Source organism: Leptonotus elevatus, chromosome 16 (assembly GCF_054856555.1).
Source record: "Leptonotus elevatus isolate MCC_2025b chromosome 16, RoL_Lele_1.0, whole genome shotgun sequence".
Lineage (NCBI taxonomy): Eukaryota > Metazoa > Chordata > Actinopteri > Syngnathiformes > Syngnathidae > Leptonotus > Leptonotus elevatus.
This window is the reverse complement of record NC_141254.1, coordinates 13,766,990-13,780,734: the sequence shown is the minus strand read 5'-3', so window position 1 is coordinate 13,780,734 and position 13,745 is coordinate 13,766,990. Positions and strand designations below refer to the sequence as shown.

The window sequence follows — 13,745 nt, the reverse complement described above, 5'->3', positions numbered from 1 at the left end:
AAATATGTGGTCATCTCAGAAGAACTTCAATGGAATTAAAAACTAACAATGAACTGTTTTTAACAGGAGTGTCAAAATGAGTGCGTCCATTTTGAGTTCATTTAAAGTTTGTTTAACGCCACCATTTTTTTCAACGCACGATTATTGATCGCCACTTACTTGGAAAGCCTGTACTGGTAGAATTCCAGTCGCAACACAGCAGCCACGTCCAAGTCAAAATTTAGCAGTAATAAATTCAATAACAATGCATATATTTATAGAGACTGGGTTCCAGTTGTATTTTACAATTTAAAAAATGTGCAAAATTTCACAAGTTGCTTCATGTTAAAGATTAGATAGCTCTTAATATGAAAAGAAAAATGCACGGAACTGTCACCAATGTCTTAGCAATGCAATTATGCCATCTAGTGGCACAAAAATGACCTCAACAAAAATCAATCACACTCGGGGTTTTTTTATTGTACAGTACATCTTAATGTACATTTTATGAATTATTGTGAAATTACTGTATCAATGACTAAAAGATGCAGCCATATTTCTATTAGTTTAACATTTTTTTTCCAATTTTATGTTAACAAAAGTGTGAAAAAAATATTTTATTGTACATTTAGTATGGATATAAAATGTGGGATTAATCATGAGTTAACAATTGAAGTCATGCGATTAATTACAATTCAAAATTGTAATCGCCTGGCACCCCTAGTTTTTAATCAAATACAACAGGACGTAGAAATGTATCAAGTCAAATCACTCAGCAAGACTTGGTGGGGGGAAAAAATGGTCCTGAGGACAGACCCAAGGTCTTGATGCAATCTGTTAGTAACTGTTATGCACAGAGTGATAATAACAAACAAGCACTTCGGCAGATGTTTGGTGAAAGAGCTAATGGCAGAATCCGTATCAACAAGATTCCCGTTTCGTGCAGCACACAATCAGCGGATGTGCAAGTGCAAGTGTAATCCCATTTTCTTCTGGCTCACATCCAATCTTCTCAACTCATGATAGTACTTTTATGGCTCCAATGGAACCTGCGCGTACCACGAGTGGTGCAGCTGGGAATGTTAATTCAGATTAGGAAGCGAGGGGTTTTGACGTCATTTTGTCAGGGTCTCGGGTTCCCTTTTCTGGTTCATTTATTTTAGGCTAAAACTAAAACAGGGATTAAGGGATTAAAGAATGGTTTGCCTCTACAATAGCATGCCATATATGAGTTGCTCACATACGCGTGAGATTCTCTGAACATTGAATCGATTGCGATTCCCTGCCTTAATCCATATAGTGTGTAATCTTTCACATCAACTCAGTTCCCATTTTTTATTTATTTTTTTGTCTCAGTTTCTTTCTGAAACATTCTTGTTTGTCTTACTTCGGTATTGTTGTGCTGAAAAAGCTGCGCTTTAGTTGTGAAATTGATTTCCTTTATCACAGACCTCTTCGGGCAGAATTGTTTGGAATTTGAGGGGTAAGGGTAATACATCTATTGTTTTACCTTAAGGCTTACATATTCTGGACAGCGTAGACAACCAGAACAGTACCGGTGCGATCGATTCAATGTCCTGAGAATATGATGACCCGGATGAATGAGCATATTCACAGACATAGCATATGGGACCTATAAAAACTCTCTGATAAACCATGGTGGCCAATATAGAGTATGTCTGGTTGTGATCTGGTGTTAGCGAACACCATTTCACACCCTGAATGAGATCATCGCGGATCAGATCCGACGTCCCCAGTTTTTGCAAATAAGCTTCATTTGCACATGATATTTTAAGACCAACGACTAGTATTTTAAACTGATGGGATTCAAGACTCTTCTTCATGTCTGTCAGGCTGTTGAAATCAAAACACTGAAAGAAGGTTTTGTTCCTTGGCATCTTACGAAACAAAGGCAACCATTCACATGTAATCAAGGATGTAAAAACTAGCAACTCCAAACAAATGCAATTATTACAGTTTTCAAGCCAGCTGTGACATATATCTTTACGTTACTTGTTCTTGAGTACAATTTTGTTCTTCCGTCAGAAAATGTCCACAATTTGAAAACAACATTATAAGCAAAATTATAGCTCACTGATCTTAACTCATTCACTGCCATTGACGGTTATAAACGTCCAAAAATCATTGTAACTATTTCTATTAGTTTAACTTTTTTTTTCTACCTTTGTTAACGAGTATGAACATCTAGATTTTTTTCATTGTACATTTAGACCAGATATAAAATGTGTGATTAATCGTGAGTTAACTATTGAAGTCATGCGATTAATTACGATTAAATTGATTGTAATTAATCGCATGACTTCACTAGTTAACTCACGATTAATCACACATTTTATATCTGTTCTAAATGTACAATATTTTTTTCCCCCTAGGTTTTCATACTCTTGTTAACAAAAATGGAAAAAAAAAAGTTAAACTAATAGAAATAGTTCAAATGAATTTTTGACGTTTATATCCGTCAATAGCAGTGAATGAGTTAATAGTGCCCTGTTATTGGCTAATGACCAGTCCAGGGTGAACCCCAGCTCACACCCAAAGTTATCTTGGATAAGTTTCAGCTCCCCGTGACCCTGAACGGAATAAACGGTAGAGACAATGGATTGACGGATGGTCCGAAAAGTGATAAATGTTGTACAATGTTGTAGCCCTGAATTAGAGGTTGCTAAAAATATATTGGGTCGAGGTCACCTTATGAATTAGGCCTGAGAGATTAGCGCTTGATGTCCTTGACAATATTGGCATACTCAGTGAAGTTCAAGCTGCCAACTTGTGATTTGAGTCCAAGCAAAAACCTTGAGTTTCACCTCAAAGTTCAACCTTCGGAGCATGCTTCTCCACGGCACTGATATTGCTTTTCTATTGTGCCGGTAACGTCTATATAGCCTTCTAAAGAGTCATAAAAAGAGAAAAGAGAAAACTTTTTCCTATTCCGTCTCCTTCTTTGTCAGAACAAATTCAGTAATTCAGAGAGTCTGAACACTGATTGTCACATAAATAATTCATCCCTTCGAGTGATCTAAACCTTGTCAATGCCATTTTATTCATAGAACAAAACATATTTCCAGCTTCATCCACTCCTCCACAGCACTTTATTTTAGAGACTTGTGAAGAAAAGCACCTGAATTAATTCAGATTTTGAAGAAACCGAAGGACACCGTGTTAGTTTCAGCATCCCCAAAGGGATCTTCGATTTGTCCCTCTGTGCATTTTTACTATCTATCCAACTGTCAGGATGATTATTGACATTAAACTCTTTTTTTTCAGCATTTGTGTTTTCGTCAAACGTCTTGCCTCGTGCTCTTCTGCTCAAATGCTACAATCTTAAATGACTTTATCCTCATAGTTTCTGAACATACTGAATGATTTTTTTGCTATTTGAGTGTCATGTAACGTAGAAAGCAAACATATTGTTGCTGATCATTCCTGATGTCATTTAGAATTATTTGTGCTTTATGTTGTGTCTAGTGAGCGATCGCCGTGCTTTTACCTCAGCCCGTACAAGACGGTCCCGTCGGGGTGAAGTCGGATCATACGGTTTTTAACTGTCACTCCATGAAGGAAAGACTTCTTGTCATTAAGGAAGTAGGTGTCTGGTAACCAAAGATGATCGGCGACACGGTTATCCAGAGTCAAGTTGAGGTTCAATTCACCATAAGCCAATCGCTTATCTCGCCAACTCTGCTGGAAATACATTGTGATGGTATAGTCCTGGAAAGAGGGGAAAATAGCATTTTTAATACATTTGTATTGTAAAACTAGTTTTCCCCTTTAGTTTGCTCTGCCATGTCTTTATGCACTCCTGAAAGGAATTTTCTGCAAAGGTTATTTGATGAGGAAAACTTGAATGAATATGAAATTTGGTAATTCAGAGGCATCATGAATCCTTCTAGAAATTTCTTTTGGATCAAAATATCTATATAACCTAATCCAGTGGTGTCCAAATTACGGTCCGGGGGCCATTAGTGGCCCACTCACAGTTTTTGTAGTGTCCAGTGACATATAATAAAAATAGCATTTGACAAGGCTGTTTAAAATGCTATTTAAAAAAAGAGTGAATGGTGTAAAAAAAAAGGTGGGGGGCAAGAGTGATGACGACTACAACTACTATTAGTAAAGCTTTTCTAGATTACACAAATTAACAGCTAAAATTCTTGCCATTTTGTTTTGCCTTTTACAAAAAGCTGACAGCAGTTTTTCGAAATGCTTCATTTATTGATAAGCTAAAAATAAATAAATCTGTATGCGACCCTTTGAGGAAAATTACACCTCTGTGTCAAATAAAAGCAAATAATGTGTATAGTAGTGTGTGCACAGTTCTTATCAATATCCATAATGTAATTTAAAACTCAATGTAACACAACATAAAGGGAAGGGATTATTTTGTGTCAATATGTAACTTTAAATCTGAGCAGGCCTAAATTACATGTGGAGTCCCCCAAGGCTCCTTCCTGGGGCCTCATCTGTTTAACATCTATATGTTTCCACTTGCTCAGATAATAGAAAACAATCAAATAGATGACCACAACTATGCAGATGACACACAACTCTACATTTCAATGAACTCAGGTGACAAGCACTGGGTAAATGCTGCTGCTAGTGTGCTGACTAAAACCAAGCGAGTGGACCACATCATTCTTCTTCTGTGGTCTCTACACTGGCTTCCTGTCTCTCAGAGAATAAACTTTAAAATTCTCCTGTTAGCCACTAAAGCTCTGAATTACATCAGAGGTCTTCTAATCCAGTATGAACCAACCAGACTGCTCAAGTCGTCTGGTGTATTCGCTCTGTGTTCTTCAAGTTAAATCTAAACGTTGAGAATCAGCCTTCAGTTTCATTTTATTTGCTGTTCTATTTATCTTTTACATTAATATGTTTTGATTTTGATTAGATTTTTCCTTTTGTTATTGTATTTTAATGTTCTGTGTGAATCACCTTGAGTTGCCTTGCTGCTGAAATGTGCTATACAAATAAACTCTTGGCTTGCCTAATTTTTGTTTCATTACAACCAAGGTTATTTTAGTTAACTAAAACTAACGGAAAAAAAACAAATTAAAATTCAAAAAACTATTTTGTTAACGAAATAAATAAATAAATAAAATAAAAACAAAAACTATCTGAAACTACATTTTATGTTTACAAAACTAACTAAAACGAACTATAATTATAGCAAAAATGTCCTTTGTTTTAGTCTTTGGTTATCAACTTAATGCATGAGCCTTTGGGGATGATTTATTTTAATATTAACTGGAATAAAGAATTTAATAGTGTGTCACACAAAAATGACGTCATCTAGCAGCAATAGAAAGGCACCTTCAGATGACGTTGCTCCCATGGTGTTTTTTTAAATATTGCGCACAAGTAATACAATAAAAAAATATATATAATAATAATACTGAAACTAACTAAAACTAAACTAAAATCAAGCATTTATGAAATAACTAAAATTAATAAAAAACTAACAGAACTACCCTGAAAACTAATTAAAACTAACTACATTTAAAAAAACTAAACTCAAAACGAAATAAAAACTAACTAAAATGAAAAATTCCAAAACTATAATAACCCTGATTACAACTGAAGACTACATATATCATGATCCCACGTTATGAGACTCACCATGTTTACTTCTGAGATGGAATCGATGCTTGCTATGTTGATGCTCATCCCCACTATGACTGGAGCACCTGAGGAAACAAAGGATGAACCGATGTCAAAGAAGAAAACGCCACCACTGCTTTATATGCTACATACATGACTGCGCTGCTTATGCAATTTGTATTCCCCCCATTTGCATATACAGAACATGTATGATAATGACATTTTCAAGCAAACGATGCAGAATTGCAAAGGTTACTCTGCGTACTTGTGATGCAGCGACAGTGACAAACTAAATCGGCTGCTGCTGCTGCATAGACAGTGTTCATAAAACAGAAAAAAAAAGAGATAAGCTACTCTATGGGTCATGAAACAACGTAAAAACATGCAGTCATCCATGCTAAAATGTATGCTAGAAATTCATGTAAAGCAGCAGCAAGAACAAACTATGCCTCATTTACATGATTGCAGTACATCTTGTAAACAGATATGCGCAGCAAGTTGCTTACATGTACTATAAACACTGAAGCCCTCTTAAATATTCAGACAACTTGGTTTACACGGAGAACCCATTTGCACTGAGCATGTAACAAACTTGCGGACAATCAACAGCAGCTGACTGTGAAAAAGATGCTTCTGTCTTATCATCATCATTGAGATGAACCTTTCTTCCTAATTTCATAAGGTATGTATGACAAAAAGAGAAAAAACAACCTATTTTCCGCAAGTACTGTCCCAAAATATTTGTCTGTTTATCTGTTCAAATAAAAACCAGCTTAAAATACAGGCTTCAGTTGAACCGAATATAAATAACTTGGTCCCAAGATATATCAGAGGGGTCCCTTCATTTTGATTTTAATTAGCGCTTGTCGAAAAATTCTGTGATAATCACACAAGACATGTTGTCTCATGTCCTATAATCCTACTTTCTCCGGCGGCCCTCGTCTTCCCATTTCTAAATGCCCTGAAGATTTGTCATATTCCTTGACCCATCTCTTTGCAAAACTAGAAAAAAAAATAAAAAACAGGATGTGAAAGTAGGGCCATTTTATATTGCGCTTTGAAAAAGCAACCAGTAACAGTTTTCCCCAGAGATGCCAAAGTACATTTATTCGCGAGATGAAGAGGGAGCGAGAAAGCAACGTCTCGCTCTCTGCATATTTTGATGCCGCTCTCGCTTTGTTAGTACAGCTTTTTCAAAAACAAATCTGCTCGAGCTTCACTTGTGGCTCGCACGATGGGCTTATTTGGAACAACAGTGTCAAATACAAGCACCAAAAGTAACGTTTTTGTGAATAAACGATGTGATGAGGACGTTTTGTCTTTTTTAGGATATGAATGCAGACAATCTGCTCTTACATATAAGCAAAATGCTGTAAGAGATATAACTACAATAGAAAGACAGGGGAAAAAAATTAACGTTTAGTCTACATCAGTGCTCTTAACCTTGTTTGAGGTACTGAACTGTACATTCACTGAACCCTTCTTTAATTGAAAATAAAATAGGATGGAATTTCAGATTTATTTACTTATATATGTTATATGATATGTTTTATAATATATATTTATTATTTATATATTTTTAATATTTATAGAGCACTTTAAAGAAGCAGAAACAATGGAAATAGCAGAGGCCCCAGAATTGAACCCTGGGGCATACCATACGTTCTGACTACCTTTTTTTTTTTTTTTTTGCTTGACATAGTATCTGTAGTAAGAAGGGATTACAACAATAAAGAAAGCACACGACGGAACATCACATCAGTCACAAGTCGACTACTGAGCGCACCAAATTCCCTGCAGCGCAGACATGCCAAGCGTTGTAGCGTGATCACCTGCAGTCAATGATGGCCAAGTGGGGCGTATCATCATGAGTCATTTGAGTCGGGTGCGTGTCTTGACCTCCTCTGAACCCCTGAGACTGACTAACCGAACCCCCGGAGTTCAATCGAACCCAGGTTAGGAACCACCACTTTAAATGGACATGTCTGTGTTGTTTACAGGCTTAATCAAACAGGCTGCTCTCTGCATCTTAAGTCAATTGTGCAATTATTCATAATCAATCACTTTGATTGGGTAACAATGACGTTAGCTTCGTTTGTTACTTTGACATTGTAATCACCATAATAGCCCTCAACAACAAGTGATCAATTTAAAGCCATGTGGTCATTATCAAATTGATTTCAATATAAAATGGATCATAGGTAGGTAGCTACTTTCTCTATGATGACGGCTGTAATTTGTTTCGTAGAAACCTGAGCCACACGTCGTTAAAAGTCGTGCTGCTCAAGTTTCAATGTCAACACGGAATTGACCTGAATCATTGTCTAGTCATAACATCTCTTCTCAACAAATTTCCAGAAACCAAAAAAGAACAATGACTGTATCTTCTCCAAAGTTTTACCTACTTTAATCTTAACTTTTATTGTGATTTTGAGATGAGATGCTAAACCATTTCCTGATATGATATTGAGTAGGTATACACGTATATCACTTAGCATAACGTCCATGGATATATTTGCACTGGTGAGATTCAAACCTGCAACCTCCTGGTTACTGGACAATGCACTTTACCAACTGCACCACCAAGCAGCATCAAACACCTGGCAGTGATGTTCAGTTGTATTTATGGAAAGTAGGCGTGGAAAATGGTACTTAGAAAAAGTTCAATGTCAATCCCATTGAAAATGAATGGCGAAAAGTGGATATTTAACGTTAAATTGTGTGAATACTATAAATAATGTGAAATCAGACGATATATATATATATATACCGCGGGAGGCGGGAATTTTTGAAGCAAGTTGAAATTTGAATGATGTAAATTGGAAGTTGTTTCACGGCAAAAAAAGTGTGGAGAATAAAAATCACAATAACATAATAATAATAATGATTCAGAAGGTTCACATATTTATGAATGAAATTCATCTGACATCCACCACAGATGTCTGTGGAGGTCATCTGGTGTATTTGTGTGAATAATTTAGAGACGAATCTCTCCCCATACAGTGAATGAAAATCATGCATGGAAATCTGAATCTGCCGGCATTTGCACCCCGCTGCATACATTCCATTGCTCTCTTTTTTTAATTGCTGAATTATTGTTGACTTGCCTTAGCTCCATTGCTCTGAGCAGCCAGGATAGAGATGTGTACACTACTTTGGCGCTTTACTCTTGTTCCATTGCAATCACTTCCATTTTCTGGTTACTCCAATGCAATTTTCCATCACTGGTGCCCTTCTATGCTGGCAAATTTAGTTTCCACTGTAGTAATTTTGACAATTCTAAAATACTCTATCTGTAAGCGCTGCACAATTCTAAATAAATCTCCAGTGTATGCAAAAAGACATAAAAAGTGCCCACGCATGCAACGTCAGCCCAATTGTGATAAGTGCTGTCACGAGTTGTCGATAGTTGCTAATGTGGTTCCCGTTAGTCTGTCAAATAGTGAGTGTTGCTCATTTGGCCTGCACCCAGCTAAACACTAGATGCTTTCATTATGGACTGGCGATAGCGGCCAAAGCATCTATGATACAATTGATCATTAATGATAAACACAACAGTAAGTCATAGTCTTAGTCACTACAATTAGACAAATAATTTGCCCTTTTATATTATGTTATATTTTGATTGAGATTGAAGAGAGAATTTCTTTATTCATGTGATTTCAGTTACCGTATTAAACGTCAAGGCAGGGGGGGCAAATATGATTTTTTATTTTATTTTGTAATATTATCTGTGTGCTCCATTGCTGAATATAAAGCATCATTAGACCGCGAGATCGAAGAATGGCATCTCATTGCATTGGACTTTAGTGGACACATCAAGGCAGGGTGTTTGTTCAGGTTAACAGTGTTTATTCAAGCCTCATGTAGCACGATAAGTCTGCCATATGGATAATTACAGGCTTTATCAGTTGTCAAGGGAGTCCAGTGCTCGTCTGCCAGGGAGTGTTTGAATGAGAAAGGAGCACAGGTTGGTGTGAATCCTTCATCACACTACAGACGTCATGAAACAGAAAAAAATGTTTGTGCTCATGCAAAAAAAAAAGAGAAAAAAAAGGAGAGATGGCAAACCAAAAGCATGTAGTGAAACCACCCTGCTGTTATCATTTATTCTCTTTTTGATTAGACATTCAGGACTATCAAAGAGTAGTGTGTCGTGCCACTTGTAGATGTGACGGGGATTTAAAATGTACTAGTGTCTGAAAGGCAAACCCAAAAAAATAAAAATAAATCACTGCAAATCATCAAAAAGCAAAACAAAAAAACACGGTTTTGCTTTATGATCAGTCACATATGAAAATACAACCACAAGGGGGCAACAATTGATATTCTTCCCATTCTTACTTTTACCTACTCTTTAAAAGGCTATTTCATGAAAAAACACAGACTTTTAATTTCTCCACAATATTTTAAGAGAGACGGTTTAAGGTCGCCTCCAATGGAAAACATCGTCATCGCTTTCCTAGTTAGTCCTGCATGTCATGACGCTCCCATTTTATGCAAATGCATGCTCGTTTGAATATGCAACGAGTAGGGTTTATTTTAATACACTGCATTTCAAAATGAGAATAGTGTCGTTCTACATATTTGGCTTCTTTGTTTAAAGCCTACTAAAAAAACAAATTTGCTGGACAGCAAAGAAAACACCACCCTGCCTCTTATAAAAAAAAAAAGAAAGAAAGAAAAAAACTCAGAAAATAAACCTATTGCCTAGCAACAGAGGGCTCCATAGCAACTGTGCAGCATTTTCCCTACAGTGTTGCAAGAGAAGCATGATTTATCCAGTCGAGTGTGTATTTGCTTTTGTTTTCAACGGCGACCGCACTCATGGAACCCTTTCCTCAAGAATCGAACGAGTAAAACAAGATGCTGCGCCAAACTCTTCCCCCGCGTTGAATACAGTGTTTCGCATCAATTATTTCTGCCTCAGCAGAGTGAAGCGAGAAAAAAAGAATGGCAGGAAAGCAATCTTAGTTCACGCAGTTGAAAGCTGTGATTCAGCAAAGACGACATTTGAAATCAACAGCTTTTCTTGTACCACAATTTGGGGTATTGTGTAGCCGTCCTTAAACACAGAACACATATTTTGTTCCCCATTCAGGTACAAATTAAGCCAGATCATTTTTATTGCCTCAACTGAACATGGATCCTATACAACTTAACGCTATAATAAAGTGATCCATCCATCCCGTTTGCTATCCATAAAAGAGAGTTTTCCACCATCCATGGCTCCTGAGCCACTCGTTCAAGGTGTGCTACAGGGCTCTGTACTTGGACCCTTCCTCTTCAAAAGCTACAGTCGTTTCCCAACCCTGAGAGTGTGGGTTCGATCCCAGGCTAGTGTTGTTGATGTCAACGTATCCCTGAGCAGGATGCTGAAGCGCCAATTGCTCCTGATGCTGTGTCATCAGGAGTCAAAATGCAAAATGCTTTGAGGGCCTTGTAATGAGGAAAATGCAAAATAAGTGAAGTACTATTTACCAGAGTAAAGTGTAGTTTGAGTTAAATTTTTAACACTTACAGTAGTGCAATACACTCATAAGTGTTTAGTTTGGCAGAATTAAATCTTTAACACTAACACTAGTGTCGAGTACTTTCAACACTACTCAGTGTTTACAAGTGTAGATTTTAAATACCATACACGGTGTTGGAGTAACACTGGTGTTGTGTGGGGGGAAAAAAGTAACACTTTTAGTGTCAGATTTACACTCATTGGTGTAGACACATATAAACACTTTTTCTAGTGGTTGAGTTAACACTCTCAGTGTTAATCGAGCACTGGCGATTTTGCTGTGAAAGTAATCAAATTTGCTTCCTTAGATACTTTGTTTTGACTTCCTCTTTCGTCATCATGCAAAGAGTTCACCTTGGCCAGGTCACCATTTTATCACAACATATATACTGACAACATTGCACGGCCACTGGCAAATTTACACCTGACTTAACCTACATGTCGGTCCGGGAAAGAAAATGTATGAAAGTGGAAAAAATTTATATAGGCTACCATGCAACATGTACTCGTCACATCGATTTCAGCAGATGTACAGTCGAGTGCCATGAACACTTTGTGATTTTGCTTCAAAGTTGCCTCAGACAAATATCGTAAGATACAGCCCGCAAATCTTCAAAGTGGCATATGGTATGCATGGACAAAGTAAGGAGATCCCGTATTTACATGACTGACATTTTTACAGTACATTACTTATAAAATAATTCTTCCTATTTGATGCATATGGAACTGTTCTTATTGCCCAGTGCTTGCCAGCATGAACTGTAAATGACTAAAAAAAAGAGCCTGTTTAACATCACTACGGAGTCACACGTGGTGATAAAATATTAAAATAAGAGCCTTCGTGCTTTTAACTTGATTAATATATAACTTGATGGCGTCTCAGAAAAGGCAGTATGACGTCATGGGACACTCACAATGTTTTCACGCTACATGTAAATATTTACACTGGAGGTAAATGTGGAGATTTATTTATTTATTATATATATTTTTTTGTGGACATGCACTTTTAAGGTCTAATGCAACACAGCGCAATACTTGATGTCAGAGCAGTGGTTCTAAACCTGGTTAAAGGCACTGAACCCCATCAATTTCCTATGTGCATTCACCAAACCCTTCTTTATTGAAAAATAAAATGTCTTTTTTTTTTTTAATTCAAGACATATTTATAGGGTTTAATGGTGAACAAAATGAAAAGGGAGAGCAACTTTTTCATCAAATCTGGCTCTCGTCACCGTGAATGGATAAAAGCATTTTGTATTCCCCAACATCCACGCAGCTTAAGAAAGTATTCCTTTCGTTTTGTGAGATACCAGCTCAGTAGCGTAGTCGTTGAGTGTCAACCCTGAGGCAGGGAGGTCGTGGGTTCAATCCCCAGCCGGGTCATACCAAAGACTGTAAAAATGGGACCCATTTCCCTCCCTGCTTGTCACTCAGCATTAAGGGATGGAATTGGGGGGTTAGATCACCGAATAATTCGGCAAGTGCGGCCCCTGCTGCTGCTCACCGCTCTCTCACGGGACGGGTCAAATGAGGAGAACGGATTTCGCCCCACTTAGGTGGGTGTGACAATCAGTAGTACTTTAACTTTTTAGATGGCTCGCTGTGATGTACTAAAATTGCTCAACTTGGCATTGCAAATCATGCAATTAGGACGCTGACTTCCATCGCTCAACTCAACTCAGCACTTGAAAAACAACCGCCTCTGTTTTCTTAAGATGGAACAAAGTGGCGGTAGAAAACAATGAAAACAGCAGAGGCCCCAGAATTGAACCCTGTGGAATACCATACGTTCCATTATACATGTGAATTCACGTTGCGCGTTTTTGTCCAGTCAGAACTTTTTCTACTACTGCAGGTGCAGTGCAGCGTAGTGTTGGACAGTAGTGAAGATGCTGCATACTGCTGCAGCCAGTTTTACTCAAGCAATGCTGGTGAATAAAGGGAAATCATTAAAGCAGCTCCGACACAAGGCGCAGAAAGAGCACAGAACAGAAGGCAAAAGAAAATGATGAGGTAAAGCAAGAGAGCAGAGGCAGTACATCACCACGAGTCACAAAGACAGAGGATAAGTAAAGGTGGCCTCATCTTATCGTCCTTTCCTGTCACAAAGCTCAGCGCTGATGAATGAAACCTACTTAAGAGTTTGCACTAAAAAGCTACATAATATGAACATTCCCGAGTATTTGCATACGCTGATTTTGTCATTGAGTTATGAAACACTGCACATATTACCCGGGGACTTTCCAACTCATAAATCACCGTCCTGCAAGAAGCTTTAATAACGCACCTCAATTGGCTGACGGGTGATTAAAAAAGTTGATTTAGTTAGTACGTCAGTACTTCGGCAATGTAACGAAAATACATAACTCATATATTTTTGATAAACAAATGAGATAATAATGCTCTATTTTCATTTCAAGAGTTATCAATTGAATATGTTTTTTTGTGGTCGTGGCTTGCAGTGCACTACAGAGTACAATGTTATACTGATTGAATCAAACCGCTGTGTGCACTTTGGAATAACGGTGGAAGGTCTTCAACGAGGGCTAGGTATCGATTCCAATTTCCTCAATCGATTTGATTTTGATTCACAAGGGTTCAGATCGATTCGATTTCGATTTTTTGCAATTCGATT

At 37.4% G+C, this 13,745-nt stretch overlaps 1 protein-coding gene across 2 annotated transcripts in view; it reads right to left on the bottom strand.

Moving 5' to 3' along the window:
• The window catches only part of gabrb4 (gamma-aminobutyric acid type A receptor subunit beta4), a 47,263-nt gene that overhangs the window by 16,914 nt on the left and 16,604 nt on the right, over window positions 1–13,745 (bottom strand). For both annotated transcript variants that reach the window (XM_086098372.1, XM_086098373.1), the window contains exons 3-4: window positions 5,617–5,684; window positions 3,488–3,708 (exon numbers count right to left, since the gene is read on the bottom strand). In XM_086098372.1, the coding sequence (XP_085954498.1) occupies window positions 3,488–3,708; window positions 5,617–5,684 (289 nt within the window). The remainder of the gene's footprint in view (window positions 1–3,487; window positions 3,709–5,616; window positions 5,685–13,745) is intronic.